General features: G+C 41.0%; 2 protein-coding genes across 2 annotated transcripts in view; both read right to left on the bottom strand.

The window, feature by feature from the left end:
* Positions 1-364: 364 nt before the first annotated feature.
* Positions 365-3,911, bottom strand: LOC137290873 (uncharacterized). The gene is made up of 2 exons (XM_067822035.1): positions 3,517-3,911; positions 365-2,861 (listed from the first exon to the last, which is right to left on the bottom strand). Exons 1-2 carry the CDS (start codon positions 3,830-3,832, stop codon positions 1,930-1,932), a joined length of 1,248 nt encoding a protein of 415 aa, XP_067678136.1. The 5' UTR covers positions 3,833-3,911; the 3' UTR covers positions 365-1,929.
* A 7,920-nt stretch (positions 3,912-11,831) lies between these two features.
* LOC137291234 (nucleolar protein 4-like) overlaps positions 11,832-21,362 on the bottom strand; it is a 121,685-nt gene continuing 112,154 nt past the window's right edge. The window contains exons 6-10 of the mRNA XM_067822531.1: positions 18,882-19,025; positions 17,430-17,633; positions 16,858-16,977; positions 15,557-15,875; positions 11,832-14,438 (exon numbers count right to left, since the gene is read on the bottom strand). Coding sequence (XP_067678632.1) covers positions 14,278-14,438; positions 15,557-15,875; positions 16,858-16,977; positions 17,430-17,633; positions 18,882-19,025 — 948 coding nt within the window. The 3' untranslated portion in view covers positions 11,832-14,277. The remainder of the gene's footprint in view (positions 14,439-15,556; positions 15,876-16,857; positions 16,978-17,429; positions 17,634-18,881; positions 19,026-21,362) is intronic.

Genomic DNA, 21,362 nt, shown 5'->3' with positions numbered 1-21,362 from the left:
GCCCAGAATCGTCTATTTCTATTTGTAAGGGGAGTATCATGCTCGCACCACTCTAGCGTTTGTTGCCGTTAAGCGACGTACGAGATACGGGGATATGGAGGATGTATAATGTATTATTATTATACAGTAATGACCCCGGCTGCTCCGGACATGGACCAAGGAGTGGAGATTCCAAACCACAACAGGGCTTGTTGGCTAGCCATGAGGTTAAAGCATTGATTTCGCTAGCGTGCTCGATTCTACATTTGCAACTCAGTTTCCTCAGTTTTGTCAAATTTTAAACTTATATGGCGTTATAAATTGAAATGTTCTTGAAAAGCGATCTTAAACTGAATGCAGTTCATTCAAAACGAACCCAAACTCCTTTTCTAATAGTTTATTTCATATACACACATACTGGTTATTTTAGATAAATACACTCCCAATAGCACCGGACAGTAAGCACACAAATTATTCACTCATTCATACCAAAGATTAAACGAAAATTCAAAATAAATAATGCAATATAATACGATCACAGTTACCCCCTTTTCGTGTTCTTTGCAACCATGGCTACAACAAAACACGAAAAGCAACAACATGCTTGTAAATCATAGCACTAGGATATCAGATTTTTTTATGTCACTGACACACTGTGATGGCTAAATATAACCTAGACATATAAAACATAGGTGTATAAATTCCTTATTCCTTAAGGCATATGTGGCATGAAAAGGCATGTGTATCAGCAATTCGCTGGGCAGTTTTGCCTGTCTAGCATGTTCAAGGGCCCGCAGATCTAGGATTTGATTTCGTAATGAAACCCTGTTGTGATATTCGGTTTAATCGTGTTAACCCGTGTTTGTTGGTTTCAGTCTCGTGACTGTGGTTTAACTGCATACCATAACTGTGTGTCTCTGCCAGTGGCAGCTTTGCTGGTTTTGATTCTATACTCGTGCCTGATGGTGTCCATACCTCTGTGTGCAAATCACTCACTCACTCACTCAACACTTTGTTATTCGACTCAGTTATCCACAGTATTCATGCAATTTTCGGCAGATAAGAAAAGATAATATATATGTTTGGCATTAAAAACAAAATATTACATGACGCTGAGACAAAGGTCATCTGAAAAAGCCTTCCATATGTTTTGAATTCCCCTTGTCGTAAGTATTTCTATACTTTTGAGTTAAAAATAGAATGAAATCTGAGGATATATAATTCAGTTATTGTCCTTAATTTGAACAGTATACACCAAAACCGGCTGACAAATATAGATAACTACGATACACAAAGATATTTTTACTTCAACGCGTCTATGTATGAGACGGTATCGACCAACATTTTATCTTTGCTGTAATTGTAAAGAAATACCGATCGTTAAGAAATATGAAATGACTATTACAAATCACTAGAACTGGTGGAGTAGTTCCTCTGTAGGAAACATTAATATCATTGTGGTTATCTTCGTGACAATGCAATGTTCACAAATATACGACCAGCAGTCAAATGTTCTATAATTCCATTATCAATGGACTACTGAACAGTCTTCCTATGACTGTATATGGCATCCTATTCCATGACTGCTGACAGCCAATTATGACACTCTCTTCTGACGAGGCGTCTTCTTCATCCCACTTGAGGAGTGACTGGTTAACCGACTTTTTTAAGCTTTCACTTGCTTTTACCGTGTTCGATTCTCCACACCTACACTGTGCGAAGTCCAGCTTTGACTCACTCAAACGACCAGTCCAATGGGATGAGTTTGCCGACGCGGTGCTGTCCGAGTTTATTAAACGTCCATTTCTCATACCAGCCCCCTCTGCCTCCCAAATCGATCACGCAGTAGAGATGGCTGTGAACTCACCAGAAGCAGGTCGTACCATTTTCTCCTTTTACTAATTGGAATATACCCTCTCTTATACTATCCCACATAACGCATACACTCACTCACACGGTCGTGGTTGATTCCATATTCTTAAACTCCTTCAATTCCAGTAACGTCCCAGTGAAGAGCGGACTCTGATCTTCGCTCTGGACAGAATCCGTGTCCGACTCCATCATCACGCTGACTGGGTCATCGGTCAAGCTGATGTCCCCAATGAGGTCCAGCGACAAGGTGTTTCCAGTGGAAGAGGTCGGAATGTGCTGGATCACCTGCTGATTCGTGTCCATCTCAGGACTCAGCTTGATCATCATGCTGTATAGCGTTGAATACTTCCTGCACAATCTCTTAGCATCCTTGTAAGAGTCCAAATCCCTGTACTCCTCCTCATCAGCCGACTCCGTCACATAACAAGGAGCAGTAAGTGGCACTTCAAACAAAACGTTTCTCTTATACAAAACAGTACTAGAGATAATTGTCTCCATCGATTCGGCAGCCTTTATAACCATCATTCCTGTAAATATGCACGGAACCACTGGAGCCTTCCCGAACAACAGCCTTGCTTTAACTGGGAGAGATACATCAGAAAGGATATCCTTCATGCTGTATACTGAGTTCTTGTGTAGGTTGCCCCGCTCGTACAGTGCATTAAACTTTCCTCTCTGGGTGAGCGGGATAAGTATTTCCTTTTGGTCGTTGTCTATACATTTTAAGTATTTGACTTCCGTTGTAACCCATTCAGTTTTGCTTTTCTTGAACACACCTGTCACTGCACTCGTTTTCCAAGTAGCTGTGAAAATGCTTTCAACTTTAAGAACAGACCCAGCTGGTATCTTCCTTTCAAAGATCTTCTGGTTCTCATCCTCTTCCTTCTGGATCCGGATGGCCTTTATGTTTGACCTTGTGAAAAACTTCCGGGGCATGACTTCAGAAACTTCCGCTATAGACCGGAAACACGTGGCACGTCCGAAATCAGAAGGGACCATCTCAAACCATCCTGGAAAATAACATTCATCTTAAATCTACAACCAGTTAATATATTGTTTATGAAACAAGTAGTTATTTTACCTTTGACATGGCCCTGGGCGGATAAGGTAACATTATGTCTGACTATATATTGAGACTATATAATGTAAGATGATATTGTTTCAAGCTACTGACGAATGCCGCCCAATGGTGTAGAATTAATGTAAATTCTGTAGAAGACAGGGAAGAACAGCATTTTCATGAATATTTTAGCTTATGGTAATTGTTATTATGAAATGTTTCCGTTAATTGGCTAGGTAATAAAAATGTGCTACGTGAATCTTGACATAGTCTCATGGACACGACAGCTGAACAGTTCAACTCGTTTTAGAAATACCACCTTGAATAAGATCATGTAAACAGGGTCCTCTAGGTAAGTGTCATTTTGACACTGATACTATCACAGAATCTGTTAATCTGAACCTGCCTTCGTTGCTCGTTAGTCACTTCACGTTTACCGCATGTTCCGTGACTGTGTCATGATTTTATCAGATAGTATTAATGACATGAATCATTAAAACCATCTGACAACGAACCGGAATGAGTTCACGCACGTGTTTCCGGTCCAACTAGGGCTTTTCATTCGTTGTAAACCAAAACCGGTTTCAATATCCATGACAACTCACCTTCATAGTCCTCTGGTAACAGCAAAGTCTGGCCAACCTCGAAGTACATCCCCGTCTCCTTGTCCTTGTGAATGGTCCTCGCACTGGCAACCCTCTTTGAACTTATGGCATGGAACAAAACTGGCTGTTTACTGTATATTTTTAACCCGGGACACAGCTTTCCGTCCTCGTTCTCCTCAAATTTAACGACTTTGGGCAGACGTTCGCTGTCCGTAAAAACACCAAGCGTTAGGGTGTCGTCTACCCAGGTGAATTCCCTCGTCTGGGATCTCACAGACCCAGAATCACTTGTCCTACCCGTCTCTGATTCCGCCATGGTTTAGTTATGTCTTCTCCACATTATTTCTGCTATGAGTTAGTCGGCTTGTTGATAATTCCTCGCTACAGAGCACGCCAGTTTGCTATTATTGGAAACACGGAGAACCGGTTTGCCGGCCAACTCGGATTAACGATTATTCTCATCAAGGGCTGTTGGCGATAAGCTAAAGGCCCGGGACATGGTTAACGTTCGTTCATTTCACTACTCCTGTACCTACCGTGAATCACAGTACAGCGTTTGAAGATATTCATTGAATATGTTTACATTTGTATTCACACACATATCTTTTCTTGACACAGAACGTCTTGCCCAAGAAGGCACGACTGTTGCATTCCTAAACACCCACAGAGCCTTACAACCCACCGTTAGTCAAAAACACTCAGTTTTTGTAAGATTATCAACTTCCGCACATGTTTGTTTGATTTAATGATCGTAAATGTAATAAATCGACAGAAATGTACTCCAAGTGATGTCAGAGCATGAAGCAAACGTTTAAACCTCTTAAAAAAGATTAATTTAAACATTTCTCCTGCCTTGATGTATCGTTTTGGAAAGATAAGTAGGGTGTTTATTTGCACGACACAGTATTATCGACATGTTGCCGCGTGGGTTTTATCTGTTGTTGCAAGACAATAGGTTTACTCAAACCAACGCCGTGAATGTTTGATATTGTTCTTTGACGCTATGCATTCACGGTAACTGTATGTCATGTAATCACCTCTGGTCGAAGCTTCTTTCTGTTCTGTAGATGGTCGGAGCTCACAAAAACGTTTTCCGGTAACCTAAACGATCTACAGCTAAATTATTCTCTTTATCACAGAGCTGTTTCGGAATTGGTTAGACGGTAGAGGCGTAGATATAAATTTTAGTTTAGCTCATTACAACTATTCAGAACTTGCACGTATTAATTATTTCATTTCTTAGAGATATTTCTTTCTGTATTTTGTTATGCAAGTCCGCATCACAATTCACAGTTTGAAGATCTTTAAGCAAGAAGTTGATACATCAATTATTTTGAACAGTTTTTATGATGGTGTTTCCAAGAATGTTTTGGTTGATTCGTGATCGGTGAAATCTTCAACCCTTTACAATTTATTCGTACGCATCCCATTAATTATGTAATGGCTGGCGAAAGGTGGCTAGAGTGTATCAAATAGATACATGTACGGTGACAATCATTCTGTATACAAAGTGGAACGGTTACTAAGCTTTTTTGAGACCAGGACTAATGACAAGTGTGAGTGAGTGATCCTAGGGAAGAGAAAGCCGCAATAACTCGACGCGCCTAGTGTCTGCAAGAGCTGTATGGCACCTGGGAAGTTGAGATTGATAATACAATATCCCGTTGAGATTGATATCCAGTGGTCGACGGAAAAAAAAGTACCAGCTCCTTGGGTATGTACTAGTTTCGTGGATATGGGCGTTGTATATATAGCCAAAAATAATAATACATAATGATACACCAGTGTTGCGTCGCTTTGACACGTCAGGATTTGATCATTGACTGAGCACAATGTCTGTGATCAGTAACTGAGCACAATGTCTGTGATCAGTATATTAACGTCAACTTGACTGCCATCCTTGGCCTGAACCATTATACCGTTATGGCTAGATTTTAATAAAATCTTTGAACGGAACAATGCGCTCTGCTGTTGGCGTGTAGCTAAGTCAATAATAAACTTGATCTTTTAACTAGTAGAAGCGGAATCAGTAGTGAGTTTAGTTTTACGCCGCACTCAGCAGTATTCCAACTATATGGCGGCTGTCTGTAAATAATCATGTTTAGACCAGGCAGTCTAGTGATCTACAGCATGAGCACAGATCTACGCAATTGGGATGCGATGCCATCTGTCAACCAAGTCAGCAAGCCTGACCCGTTAGTCACCTCGTACGACAAGTATTGGTTGCAGCAGATCAGTAGTACTGATCAGTAGATCAGTAGTAGTAGTAGTAGTAGTAGTAGTAGTAGTAGTAGTAGTAGTAGTAGTGAGGGGGTGAGTGAGTGAGTTTAGTTTTACGCCGTACGCAGTATTCTAGCTACATGGCGGAGGTCTGTAAATAATCGGGTCTGGACCAGACAATCCAGTGATCAACGACATGTACATCGATCTGCGCAATTGGGAACCGGTGACATGTGTCAATCAAGTCAGCGAGCCTGACCACCCGATCCCGTTAGTCGCCTCTTCTCTTACGACAAGCATAGTCGCCTTTTATAGCAAGCATGGGTTGCTGAAGGCCTATTCTACCCCGGGACCTAGTTGTAGTAGTAGTAGTAGTAGTAGCAGCAGCAGCAGCAGTAGCAGTAGTAGTAGTAGCTGTAGTAGTGATGGTTGTGGTGGTGGTGCCTAGTAGTAGTAGTAGTAGCAGTAGTAGTAGTAGTAGTAGCAGCAGCAGCAGCAGTAGTAGTAGTAGTAGTAGTAGTAGTAGGAGCAGCAGTAATAGCAGTAGTAGTAGTAGTAGTAGTAGTAGTAGTAGTAGTAGTAGTAGTAGTAGTAGTAGTAGTAGTAGTAGTAGTAGTAGTAGTAGTAGTAGTAGTAGGAGGAGGAGGAGGAGGAGGAGGAGGAGGAGGAGAAGAAGAAGAAGAAGAAGAAATGAAGAAGGACTGGAAGTGATATATTTAGTAGCAGAAAAATACATGGCGTTACCTCCCCTTAACCGTAAAGAATATAATTCCGTGGTCAGAATGCGAGTTTTGTTGACAGTTACTGGTTAGCCTTTAACTCTTCAGAATTATGAATTTAGCTGAACAGTAGCCAAAGTGATGCGGATACTGAAAGCCTGTCAGCGACGTAAACTTAAACGAACCTATTATTGTTAAAGGAAGAATAGTTGTCCATTTGATATGAAATATATTAAATATCCATATGATTTTAAGGAAAACACACATAAGGTTTGCAGGTTTTCATGAATTTATACATTTTCCAAAGTTAAACTATTTCGATTCGTTCTTGTGCACACCCATCGCCTCAAACAGCCAGTTATCTCCCTTTGTTCGAAGTACGGCGTCTGATGGCTCTCGTCTCTGAAAGCTGGTACGTATCTTTAGAACGCTAGAGGGGATGTGGCAGAGATTAATGAATGCCATCTTTGCAATTCTTGAAGACTGCACCTCGCTTTACCATTTACAATTACATTTATTCGGAGTCTCGTAAACTCGGTCCTCTTCTTTTTTCTCCTTGAAGTGGCCATCCCGTGTGAAGATAAATATTTTGCAAGAAACAAATCGATACTTAAATGTCATATACTGTAATATTGCATCTATGTTTACGGGAACAGGTTATAAAGACAGTATAATTGCAAAGGGAAACGAGTATTTGCTTTGTCGCAAGAGGTTATTTTTTCCGTGTAATTACTGGTGATATTTCGCTTCAATAACCCATCCTCCGTCACAAACCTACAGCGTGCGTTTAGTCATCGGCAGACGGAGTCAGTATCCTTGGAACTGATTAGTTTATGCGTGGAAACAGGTTGTGCTACTTGCAGTGTGAAACCCATTTCTGGTGTCCCCCCGTCGTGATTTTGAAAGGAAATATTGCTAAATGACGGTGTAAAACTAAACTCACTCAGACACACAGGATGTGAGGGGACGGGAGGGCCAACCGTCAATTCTATGAACTATTTATGTTGTGTAGTAACACTTATACACTCACAGACACTCTTGGACCACATACAGGAATTGCTTTCACAAATCCTTGAATTATGGTGCACTGGTACGTGTAGAGCATTAAGTAGCATGAACACAATTATCAGGTACCTCAGTAACGGGAACAGGTACCTCAGTAACGGGAACAGGTACCTCAATAACGGGAACAGGTACTTACGCGCGTATGTATGGAATCCTGGAACAGACATCGTCTTTCATACAGAAATAAACAAAATGTGTCCGAATTTACAGCGCGATAATGTTTTGATTATTTCTACATTTATTCCTCAGTACATATAGGCGACATCACCACGGTTTGAAAGTTAAATTATTATTTTATTATAGGATGTTTATACAGCGCACTAGTGCTCGCTCTTGGCGCTGTTATTTGTACCCCTCGATCATTGGATGCAATCTCTCCGTCACACCGTATTATCAATCTCAACTCTAGGAAGTTTACAACTCCTGAAGCCACAGGCGTACCAAGTTTTTTTGTGGCTCTCTCATGAGTACGAGGTACCCAATTTATAGCTGGGTAGACTGGGACACCTAGTCACAGCACTTTGTCCAAATTTACTGCACGTTGCTGTATTCACAACTAGGTGTTTGCATGTGTTCATGTGGCCACCATCTGGTATTATACCAACGGATTCGTTGGTCCTTTTAAGTGCAGAGGGTTGTGGACTGTTGCAACAACACTTGAGTCTGCACACAAATTTGACTCTAAGGTTTTTAACACCCGGTCACAGGATCCCGACACCTCAATGTCGCTGGATCAGTAGCCTGGCGCTTTAGCCAGCTTGCCCACCGCGCCCCATTGTAACATAATATCCCGTGTGATGCCAAACACACGTAAAGGCACGCACGGACGCCCGCAGGCTCTCACGTACACATACACGTAAGTACACGCACACGTACACACGCACAGACACACATACACACATGTGCACATACGCGCACGCACACACACACGCACCAAACACACAGACATTTGGAGCTGCAGTAAAAGATGTACTAGAAGCAGAAGCAACAGTAACTATAGCAGTAGTAGTAGTACTAGTAGTAGTAGTAGTAGTAGCAGCAGCAGCAGCAGCAGCAACAGCAGTAGTAGTAGTAGAAGTATTTGGTTGGTGTGTTGTTTAACGATACACTCAGCAATACTCCAGCGGTGGTCTGTATACGAGTAATTGAGTCTGAACCAGACAATCCAGCGATCAAGTGCGTTATAATTAGATACGATGGCATGCGTAAACTAAGACAGCGAGCCTGACCACCCGATCCCGTGTTAGTTGCCTCTTACCACAAGCATGGGTTGATGAAGATCAATTCTAATCAGGATCTTCAAGGGTCACAGAAGTGGTAGTAAGTCTACTGGTAGTTCTACTTACTAGTAGTAGTAACAGTGGTACTAGTAATAATAATAGCATATAAAGAGTACTTAGAGGGCGTTGCGAAATCACACTGTATTACTTTGCAGATATTCGGACATCTATATTTGATGACACATGCACAGTCGGGAAGCTTATGAAATGTTTAAGAGAGACTGGTAGTGGCTAAATAAATTGCAGTCTGGAAATGATAGCGAAATATCGATTTACTGAAAAGCGTAGGAAATTAGATGATGAAATTTTACGACATGCATTACCCTACGGGGTAAAACCAATTAAGAGACTGGAAAAGCGTGTCTAAGCGAAATATATATTTTAAGAAACCTGACGTTCAGTTTGAAGATTTAACAGTAACGAACTTACCATTCAAAGGCTTTTTGGTTTACTATCGTATCTTCCAGTTACTGACCTCTGGCACTATATTATAGATGATGTTCAGGCCATAAATTAAATTGCAATCGGGCTTCAGAATTCTAATCAATGCAGATAAACATTCTCGGGTGTTCACGCATGTCAAAAGCCAACGGATGCACAATTTGGTGGTGGTGGTGATATACTTTTAGTGCGACGTGGACCAGAAGTAGGGTCTAATTGCTATCTACACATTATCTGAACTGTATTCACTATCTAAATACTTTGATGAACTGACAGGATCTTAATGATAGGCGTCAAAACATCGAACAACAAATTTTGGATTTGAAAAAACAACAACCCACAAACACAAAAAATATGGTGCTTGTACGGTAGAAATCAGAATATATCAGAATGTTTCAACGGTTTAAAAGTAATACATATGCTTGGTTTAATGTTTACTGAACGACCTATGCTTAGATTGTCTACAATTTGCCTGGTGCAGTAACGTTCAATACGTACAACATGACCTGATCTACTCTACATATGCATGACCCGGAGGTCAAATGGCACGATCGGCAGGTCGAAAATACGTCATTAAACAGGGGAGCAGAGAATGTTAATGAACGCTTCGTTCTTGCGAAGCATGCACTCATCGGAAACATTAGACCGTCTGCATCTTCGTCCGATCGTGTTCGGACATGTTGACAATCAACCGACAAAGGTGCACCCCTTCATAATAACAGACCGAACTGGTTATGACGCGGTCCGATCGTGTTCGGACATGTTGACATTCAACCGACAAAGGTGCACCCCTTCATAATAACAGACCGAACCGGTTATGGCACGGTCACGAAGTGAATTAGAAATACTATTTACTTGATCAGGACACGCTGAACAAGCTGTACTCTAATATAGCCCTAAGGAGATTCACGACGCCATGTCTGTAGAGATTTGTCTCCCTTTACACACAAACACAGTTATACGTTCGTTCAGGCACATTATACCTGTGCAACCAAGAATGACTCATTGACTTTCAATGTCACGTAGGTAACATGTGGCGCTTGAAATAATATGATATTTATTTAATGTATGTAGATAAACCAAGACGTCCGTGGATATTCCGACCCAGACAACAGTAAAACCCGACTGAAGCCAATTTAGGATCATCTTGCGCTGACGGCTGACACTAATGTGTTTTGATATGTTCACAACCAATGTTTTGTCTGAATAACGCTACAGCATGCAGCGTTATTGCCTTCCGATTCGAGACCTAGGTTCGATTCCCAACATGGATACAATGTGTGTAGCTCAGTACTGATGTTTCCCGAAAGTTACACTATCGCTTACGACGCAGAACTGTTCCATCGCTTTATATTATTTACAGGTTACTGTCCTGTAGCTGTACTAGCTCTACGGCACAAAACAATACTCACTCACTTTGTTTCATGCAAACATTTGGTGTGTTCATTTAAAAATCCACGATCAAGGATGCGTGAGATAGATCACATTGTTAAGATGCAGATGGTGACGAAATGGTGAGTACTCATCGATTAGACATGCCTGTTCTACTACACGAGTCTAACGCTGACAGTAAGAAATTGCAGTAAACACGTATATCACAGGTTACCTTCGAAATCTGGACACTTCGAGAACTCATGTCCAAAGTTCACCTCATTAGACGCTTTATTGTACCTGCAAAGGACACTTTAACTGGTGAAGCCCAATGCCGAGGTCCCAAGTTCGATTCCCCACATGAGTACAACGTGTGGAACCAATTCCTGGTGGCCCCGTCATGATATCACTGGCATTTAGCTAAAAGTGTACTAATACTATACTCACTCACTCGACATGCCGAGGTTCAGGTTCGGATCAATATATAGCTGTCATGAGTAAAGTCATTTCTGGTGTTTCCCTGTAATGATATAACTTGCTGTAAATCGGTTGCGGCATTTATTTTAAAAACAAAAAGAAAAGAAAGAGGGAAATCTTTTAAAAGTTTCTTCTCAAGTTTGTTTTGGGGGGGATTTTTTTTTTAAAAAGTCCATTTAGCTAACTCCAAACTTAAGTTCTTACTTGCAGCTTAAGTCAATTTTAAACTTAAGTGATTTTAAGAATATCTTTCCAGACTTACCAGTGGCAAACTCGGAGTAAGAGTGATGCTTAATAATCACTAATACGCCATGATCAAATATACACCATGCCCGTCAAAAACGTATGAGACCCGTTTCATCTGTTTTAATCCCTAGATGTCGGGACATCAATAAAATACCATTCAACTTACTAAACCAACTAATTCTCTCGTCGAGATATAAAACACTTCTGACTAACGTCATGTTATCCCATGTCACAACAGGTGGTATGGTATTTTTATTATCCAAAGTGTATTTGAAAACTGACCAATTCTATAACTCTCACTATTCTTTAGCTTTAGCTGTAAATATTCCAGCAATATCATGGCGGAGAACACCAGAACTGGGCCTCACACATTGTGCCCACGTGGGGAATCGAACCTGGGTCTTTGGTGTGACGAGGGAACGTTCTATCCATCATGCTACCCCATCGCCCCCACTTTGCTTAACTCACATGAGTCAAATAATTTTTCAACGCAACCTTCACTCTGTAAAATGTTAACTTTATTCATATATAAATAGTATAACAATTACAGACATTATGTATACATAATTACCATGCTAGCGCTCCGTCCACACGAGAGGCTGACAATATTGCACGAAAGTAGGGTGAAATATCAACATAATAAACAAACTAAAACAACAAATAAATAGAGTGTAATAAATATTAATACTGAATTATCTCGTATTCAGTAGGACATAACTGTACTCAGCAAAATAAAAAGTGGGAATGCACGTGCCTGTGAGTAACAAAAATACGCACTTCGTACGGAATGGAATTTACGAAAAAGTGAATATCAAACACAAAAAACCAAAAACATCTCACCAAAATGTTACCACGACTATACATACTGAAGAATTCAACACTCAGTTCACAATCGCATCACTTGCACGTGTCAACACAGTAATATATTAATAAATATGTCAATTTTGGGTAAGAAAGAAACGACTGGATTTTTCTATTACACAAAGACGTAAACCGTATTTTAATTTATCAATTATCAAATTTAATTTCTGTACAAAAATATGTGTAGCTGCACCATTGGAAATCCTTCACAGTACAACACTCAAAATGGTCATAGCATATATTTCAAGAAAATGCAATTTTTATACAATGTTAAAAAACCAAAACATTTAGTGAAACCCTAAACTCTAACGAAGTCTCAATAATAGATCCATGGTGCTGTCTATTATGTCAAAAAAATCCTTTTGATCACAAAATAAAACCACAGATTTTTATCCAGACTGGCGGATTTGATTTCATCAATAAATCGTCTGCAAACAATACTCATTATAATAAACTGTTAAATAGACAAATAACTAGTTGTGTGTACAACTATGCCGTAAATGGCGGCCAAGCAACCGTTATTTCATTGGCCAGTTATCAGATTATGTCACTTCCGGTTCACATACCGGTAGGGAGAAACACGACTTAGCACCTTTAGATAAGGAAACGGGGTACTGCTTGCTTTTCCCCCGTTGAGATATTTGTTATTACGCATTCATATATGCTGAAGGAACGTCAATAAATTAACTAATAAATAATAAGTTAAATAAATACGGAAGTGTGTTCTGGAATGTCTATCCAGAAAACTAATAAAAAGGAACTAAAGCGCCTACACATTTAAGTTGAGGTAAGAGGTGGAAAGAATGGGATTTCTTGACAATATCATGAAATCATACGAGAAAAATTGCACTTTAATCATAGTCGTGTGCATTGAGTAATAGGGGATCGTCTCAAAAGCTAGTGTGCTTCATAATGGCACCATACGTTCATTACACTACAAAGTTTCACGTTTCGATCTCACTCTTCCATAAATCAGACTGTTATATCTACGTATTTGAGATGATCAACATTCAAAGTGGAGTTTTTGAGACGATCCACGATAAAACAGTATTTACATTTCAATATATATCTATGCAATTCTCAAACACACAACGTTTAACATATCGGCTACATACAACCACCATGGCACGTAATATTGTCCATTTCACTAAAAGCCCGTGCAAGTCGTGCAGTGAAAAGTTGTATATATCAAAACCTTCTAATATGTCTATCCCAGATACAAGTTTATCGAATAAAGATTTGCACAACAAAGAGAGTTAACCATTGAAAATACCTCTTTGAAGATACATATATGGTCCCTGCACACTGCGTGACTAGGCGAGAATGTACGAGAAGATACCAATATGAAAAATATATGAAATATATGTATGAAGAGATAGTTGACTAGAAAAATATATCCATACAACCAAACACAAGGCAAAAAGATGAGATTCATCCAAAGTGTCACGTGATACAACCAAATCTCGTCGAGACGAAGCAATAACTCGTTTTGAGAGATATTAAAAATGGCGGCTGTTCCGGTCAAGGGTCTGCTGCGAAAAATGTTCTGGAATGCATTTACACGTAAAGTTTGCAACAGCCTCTGCCCAGGCCAGGTCAATGCACACGCAGATTGCGCCAATCAAGTCACTAATTATCAGTCACTGTCAGTTTGATGAAGTCTTTTGATAAGGTTACTTGACTAAAAGTCACAGGTGATCAAGTTACACGCATGGCTATCAATGCGCATGTCAGTTCCTGAGATGTCAGTCATTTGCATTTCATCACGAAGACATCGTATATCATGGACTGAGAGGCAGTGTAGTTTTGCCAACGTCACGTAGAAAGTCAAAACCAAAGCCGTTTAACATTCAAGGCCAGAAAGTTCATTCTCGTCCATATCTACAGATGGACCAAAAGTCGTCTGCTTGACGCAGTTCCCGCAAAAACATCCAAACTTCTCCATAATTGGGATAACACTGCAACGTATTATATCCTCCACTGTCGACCTGCAGCTTGCAAGCAAAACGCTCTTCTTCATCCTGCTTCAGAGTTGCTATTGTTTGACCGCGGTAGAAGTCCGTCTGCTCACACCGTTGTCCTCAGTTTTGTTGCAGAAGTAGCTGTTCCAACTCGTCTGCTGAGCGATAGAGGAACGCTGCGGACTCTCTGTAGCCTGCAATCAGCTGCTTGATAGTGGCAACCTCGGTTGTACTCAGTTGATTCTTTGAGTTTTGTTTCTTCATACTCAAATCTGTAGGCCCTGAAAATACAATGAAAAGATACAGGCTCATCACAAGGAATGCCCAATGGGTATGTCGACGGAAGCAATAACCTCTAAAATACGCTCCAAACAACAGAGGTGCCTCAAACATCGGTTTCATTTTCTGCACCTGTCTATCAAATCTCTATGAACATGGCTATATCGACGCGTTTGACCCCAGATTAACTACGTACACTGCATATCCGTTCCTCAGCACCAAGAGGCTATAACAATCAACCCCAAAAAGCCGCATTTGAAATTAAGAATCGTCATTACTGCTGAGGTCTCCGATGGTGAGGACACCTTCAGGACCGTGCAATTCAAAGGATGGAACGTTATACCGTTGCTTGACCTTACACTTCCGGGTTCGGTTTAGCGAATGAAACAAAACTGCCCATATTTGAGTACGGTCACCACTCATTAACAGATATAAGAAGTAAAACCCGTCTGAATTGTACTGTGCATTTCCAAAACATAATGCATTTGCATAGACTTCTAGCTTATCGACAGAGGAAAATAAAAGTTGAAAACTTGATTAAGTGAGTTGTGAATGATCTCTTTTTGAACAATAGTTCACATTAATGTGGGTAATTTATAGGGAAATGCCGCGTAATGTTGGCCTAAGACATTAACAACGTAGAGGAAATCCACGTGCAAGTGTACCAACTACACCAAGAAATATTGCGTTGAAAAAGTATTGGTTACTGCTTCGCCAACGGGACGTAACTTCGCACTGGCAATCGTAGGGACCTCTCGTCGTCCTAAACGCGCACAGTTCCTGTGCTGACGTTTAACCGCTATCGTATATATCTATATATGGCTTGATAGGGCGCGCAGGGGTGGATTTGGATGGTGAGGTGGATCGTGGGGTGGAGGCTGGGGGCTAATGGGTTTAGGAATTAACAAAAACTAGCTTTCGGCAAAACGAAGTCGAAACATTGAGTCTGCTGTCATGGGCAAATGTAAGAAATAACTTGGTTGTATATATAGCAGATGGAGCACCTCTCAATTGAATATATATGCCACTCTATGCTGTTGTGCGTGACACAAGCACGTCACGACGTGACACTGAGAAAGGTCTTTGTTTGAAAATTGTCTTTATGTTACTTTGAACTTACCGAACTCTCCATTCTGTACGGCGTTTGTCTGGATAGAGTGTTGAATGACTGGCGGGTGGTGGTGGGCGGGGTGTTGGTACCCAGCTGGGAAGCCTGGCCGGAAAAGGCCGTTTCCATTAGTGAAGAAAGGTGGGTGGAACTCGGGTGGTGCTCTGAAGGCTGGTGGCGGTGGCTGGTGACGTAGAAAGTCATTGCTAGCAGGCACGTGACGGTCGATCTGTGCCGCCTGTGATTGGTTGCTCGGAGTGTTGGGCTGTGACGTCACCTGGGGCTGCGAGGATTGAGGGGAAGGATTAACGCTGGGTTGCATTGCGGAAGCCTGCAAACAGACCAGCAATTCAAACATCAGCATGCGGTGGCCATGACGTCAGGAATGAGATGACAACGTCATACCTTTATATACTTGGATATACGTCAGATATCAAACAGACATAAAGGTACACGAGAATAAATACTGCCACATCAGTTCGATTTTCACTCGACCGAAAGTAGTCTGACCATTTTCTTCATTCAAGGGGTCTGTAACGCACCGCTGATGATGAATATAGTTGCAAATATGAACGAATACTTGCATAAATAAATTACATACTCTAAAAGCGTGAAAATATAATATTGATAAAACCTGACACATAGTAATGGCTACAAGAATACACTACAAGTGACACTGAGCGAAAATTACATCTTAAAGATTTGATGAAGGTTTTCTTGCAACACTCCTCAAGGACCAATATGCATCTCATTGCTGACAGCTTATATTCAAAACTAATTTCTTCCATCATCAATCATAATATTTGGTAAGATTTACGACCCTGAGAACACAAATAACATAATTCATACTGTCTGAAAACGTCTGGGGGCGTTGTTCATTCTAATACACTGGAACCAGCAAGTAATGAATGATCGGACTGGCTGATGAGCTCAACCGCTATCTATCAGTTGCAGTGTTTAAACAAGTCTCGCGTAATCTCGTCATTATCCACGTGACTGATTGATGCAGAAGGGAGAGTAGGAGATCAGTAAACAACACCTGAATCAGGTAAATAGCTATCCAGTAATGGTCCCAATATCAGCTCATCATCAATTACCCGTGTTACACCTGGTCAGAACCCTCCTTAATCTAACCGAGTCTTCTATGTGCTACCTGTGCTTTTTCAAAGGCAGTTATTGACTAGCATGAACCTGAAAGCCTCCATGACAAATTGACACGTGTTTATTTACTCTGCTATCATTAGCCAGCCTCTCACTAGTTCAAATAAAGCACGACAGTTAATCCGTTTGCTTTGCCTGGCTTCACGACTTACGGGAAGAGGGTCCAATCCCATACGCATGCGCTTGGCGTTCTGACTCTCGTTTTCACACGCGGTTGCTAGGAGACTCTCGGCGGCTGCTGACGTCAGATGGGGCGGGGTTGGGCGGAGCTGCTGTCAACCATAAACGTCAGAGGTTAAAGATGAAGAATGGAAAGTTATAATGACAACTTTTCATTCATTTCACACTGTTCGTATTTACAATCCTCGTTATCCAATGACCTAGCATCGGTTACAGGAAGAAGACTCGTTTGGAGACAGAAAAAGGTTTGTAATTTTCCAAATATTAGGACACTATTTCATTAGTACCCAAATAGAACACCCCTTGAAAAATTTTCACCTACATTAATTTAATCCCTAAAACAATGGTCTCGTTTGCATTAATTTTACAAGTGAGAAAGGAGCTGCGTAGAACAACCTTGATCAGAACCATAAACCTATATTCGCCAGTTCCTGTGAAAAAATAGCAACTCATCTTAAGAAAAAGACTTGTAAACAGACGATTAAGTTGCATGTACATTACGGTTATTTGTTGCAGGTCTTTAGGAGAAGTGTCTATGGCTTACCGGCTCCCAACCGTTCTGTTCTTTGGAGCGACGCATTCGACGACAGGACTTAAGATAAGTGCGTATCCTTTTCCGGGATCGCTCATGGAATTCTGGGAACTGTCTATCGCATGCCTCGAGAATAGCTTGGATTTTGTCCTTGGGCTGCTTAGAGATGGGCACAGATCTATCTAGGTTCTCATCAACGAAGAGGCGGACGAACATCTGAAATCACAAACACCGACATGACAATAACCAGAATTTGCTGATGATATATATCACTGGGATTGTGACACATGCGTTATGGCTAATCACTGGCCGTATGAAACAGGGACGCCTCGTCGTCAGATTTAATGAGTGGTTGCGAAGAAACACACCATTACAGAGCGGGCGACGCCGTGGAGTAACATAAATTATTCCAGGAGTTCTTCAGCTTTGAAGTAAAGTACTGAAGACCATGCTCTTAGAACATATTCTCCGCATAGTTTTACAACAGAAATGTTTTTGGAGGATTTTTCTAATAGGATTTTCCAACAGAAGAATACATGGACAGCGCACCGTGATAGAAAATGCAAATGACTTTCTTCAGGAAAAAAACAACGCTGGAAAGTCTGTTGTTTAAACAGCGTTGTTTAAACAATCGATATCTCGTAACGGCCGTAATTGGCAATGCCGGCGAAAAAAAGGAGAGAATACAATTCAATAGAAGAAATATAAACATTAGCCTACATCCGTCGAAACGTATGATGTTTGAAGCTAAAAGGCATGAGAGAGATTAAAATGAGTATATATTTGAATGTTTTTTCATTGAACAGTGGTAAAACATGCAACAGCGCGGAGGATACATAAGGTGTTATGGAATACGTCATACTCAGAGGGATGAGATCAGAGGATTTGCAACAATATGTTCTTATTATACAGCGAGTGGGTTTCTTATGCTCCAAATGCAAAGACACTGTTTAACAGCAAAAATGCTAAAAAAGAATGTAATCTACATATAATACTATGTGTTTTTCAATTCAAATTCGTAACTTCTGTGTCAATAATAATAACATTTGATTTTCAAAGAAGTTTACTTTCACAAGAATATGGAAAGTCCAGGCCACCAACTTAAATACAACTTCAAAGTACTTTCGACAAAGCCAATAATAAACAGACCAAATATACTTAATGTGTTCTTGAAGGAACTCATTCCAGCTTTAGTCATGCTAAAACATACGACGCCAACAATCCAAGTCAGTCTTGAGATAAAGCGCACTGATTATTAATCCTTAAAATGCTAAGTAATCGAAGTTATTCGCCTTCCGTACAATAATCGTCCAGTTTTAGTCTCAAGTACGCATCTCCGGGCATTGTGTATCATTTAAAATTATGTCAAAGCAGAGTCGATTGTAAATTTACAAAGGAAATACTGTCGTCGAAACAGGGTCACCAAAACTTGACTTGTGGTCAGGTTGTAACACGCGGACTTACATTGAAAGCCTTGAGACGTTCAGGGTCATAGTTGTGAGCAGCTGCAATCTTCTCCTCATCTTCATCATCGTTATCATCCTCTTCGTCTTTCCCAACGTGGAGATCGTCGGTGTTGGCACCGTCACTTGTTTTAGTCACAACACTCTGGAAATAAAAGGTTATTGAATTAAAGGTTATTGAAAGGTTATTGAAAATCTACTGCAGTCATGTTTAATATTGTCGTGATTCTTCACACATGTGTGAACACCGTGATTGGTTTGTCCTAATGATTCAACATGTCGTGGTTTATGAACGGTTTACACTAACCCGTGTCTTACAACTCAAGGTCCCTTTTTGTCGTTTTAAACGTCCAATTTCTAGCACTTGGTTACTTCAAAGAATACTTTGAATTGAGAACTAAAGTAACTTTTTTTTTATAGTCAACTATATCTCACTTACTGTCCGTTTGCCCCAACACGTGTCAATATTTCCGTGAGAATTATGAACAGCAGGAACTATATAACAATTAAAATAAAACACACTGATATGGCAAGAACGTTGTTCGTGTAACTTATGAACTGTTTTCATTTTTCAACGAACCCTGTTCTTTTACATGGGTTTGCAAAGGAATTCCCACAAATTCTGCAGTGATCGAATTTATGTTTATGGCCATGCATGAGACACTCTTGCACTTGAAGGCGACACGGGGATAGGGCTATCAGTTAAACAGGATCTTTATTGTTCTTCGAATGCTCGGCCTCGGTTTGTATCAAAGATTTTATGTCTCATCGGTGTATTCTTCAAGCATTCGATGCCAATTAGACGCCAAGACACGCTTTCATGTCACCAGCAACAGGCGTCGGATCACTCTTTGGAGGATTTCTGTCGTCTGAACGCCAGAGATCGAGCTAAGACAATAAAACGCCAGCTAGGGCAAGGTTTTAGTTGCTACAAGCTGGTCAGTGTCGTATTTCTTGTGAGGTATCAGGGCCTTGCGAAAGGAAGGATTTATTAGCGGCCAAGAAGGAGTAATGAAAGTCTAGGTGTAAGATGGCATGCGGAGCCAGCTTTGGTTCCAAGCCGCGCTTCTGCGCGAAGTTAATGATGTGTTAAGCGAGACCACTCTCCGAGAACGGTATAGGTTAAGGCAGCAAACGTGTAGCCACTTTATGCTGGAGGTGAGAGCAAAATTGTCGGTTCATTCAAGGATCTCAAGACCGATCGATCACCAGATCCGAAACTGTGGCTCCATGATGTGTGCGCCTGGCTTCACCTTTTGCCACGGCAGTTGGCTCCGAGAAGCCATAGCGGCACCGAGTATCTGTCAACACAGGAGCTCTGGCGTGCCGATAGGAGAAGCCCAGCCAAATGTCTGATTGGTTTCAAGCCTTTTAACAAAGTTTATCCTGTCACACCGTTTCTCTCCTCTCCAAGTTAAATTACTGGTGCGAAGGGAGGGCGTCTAGACGATCTCGCCGCTGCTAAGCCAGGGGATACAATTAGACAGAGGTGAGGGACTAGGGAAAGGAAATGAGACGGGGTTGCCTGCAAACGGTTCCATACGATGGCTTTTGGAGCCTCTAATTTCCATAGTAACAACATGAATGCCAATTGCCAATCCCTCAGAGAGCCAATTAGGGCTGCGATGTCGTCGTTAGGTTTATAAGAAGGTTACAACTTTGTTCTATTCACTGTCCGTGTCGTGCCCTATTGTCCCTTGGCGCTCAGCTTCGCCCGCTCCACATTAGATGCTTTGACTTTCCTATCCCCAGTCCCGCTGTGGCAACTTCAAGGGGAAGTGCTCTCCCTTGACGAATTAAGTGATACTTGCTTCTACCCGTTGGCACCAACAAAACAAAAATCAGTTCGAAATCGCTTCCAGTTAAAAACTCTAGCAGCAAAATGGTAAAGATTAAAGCCAGATTTTAGTTAACGCGATGTGGCAGTTCTCCAAGTGGTTTTGACTTTTTACTAAAGTTATGGTTTTCCTTCAACGGGTGAAGTCTTAATGAATATTCCTTAGGAACGGTAACCCGTTGCCCTGATACGAGCAAAGGGTCTTGCAGGATCCAACATGTCGTTGCCAGTGAGAGGAATAATGACGCAATTTATCGGGCATGACGTTGAAAGTGCTCCGTTTCATTACAGAAGCAATGAACTTTGACCCTTGCAAAAGCGCACAAGTTGTCATGAATGTAATGTTTATTATTCGTTTTCGAAGATGTTCGCCGTAGTTATTGAGTTGCTAAGCAGCAAGTTATGGATGAGGCACTTGCGAATGGCAGTAAAATTCCATCTCATAAATTAGTTCCACGTTAAAATGGTTATGTAACTTCTGTTCCTTAAAGGAATCCAGAAGTGTTTTAGTTCAGTGACAGCCAGCCCAACCAACCTTAACCCATGTTTGTTGGTTCCTACATGACAACGATATTGTTATATAAGTCGAGTTCATTATTTTTGGGTACCATCCTAGCTGCTAAATTATTTCATGCAAGTCGCAAA

Source organism: Haliotis asinina, chromosome 7 (assembly GCF_037392515.1).
Source record: "Haliotis asinina isolate JCU_RB_2024 chromosome 7, JCU_Hal_asi_v2, whole genome shotgun sequence".
NCBI classification, from domain to species: Eukaryota; Metazoa; Mollusca; class Gastropoda; order Lepetellida; family Haliotidae; genus Haliotis; species Haliotis asinina.
The sequence above is the reverse complement of the archived record's forward strand: the minus strand, read 5'-3'. Positions and strand labels throughout refer to the sequence as shown.

Bases quoted from the DNA above. Each gene is read 5' to 3' on its own strand.
- LOC137290873 (XM_067822035.1), bottom strand. From the start codon at position 3,832: ATGGCGGAATCAGAGACGGGTAGGACAAGTGATTCTGGGTCTGTGAGA. The intron at 2,862-3,516 runs GTGAGTTGTCAT...GTTATTTTCCAG, and splicing joins GTTACCAGAGGACTATGAAG to GATGGTTTGAGATGGTCCCT.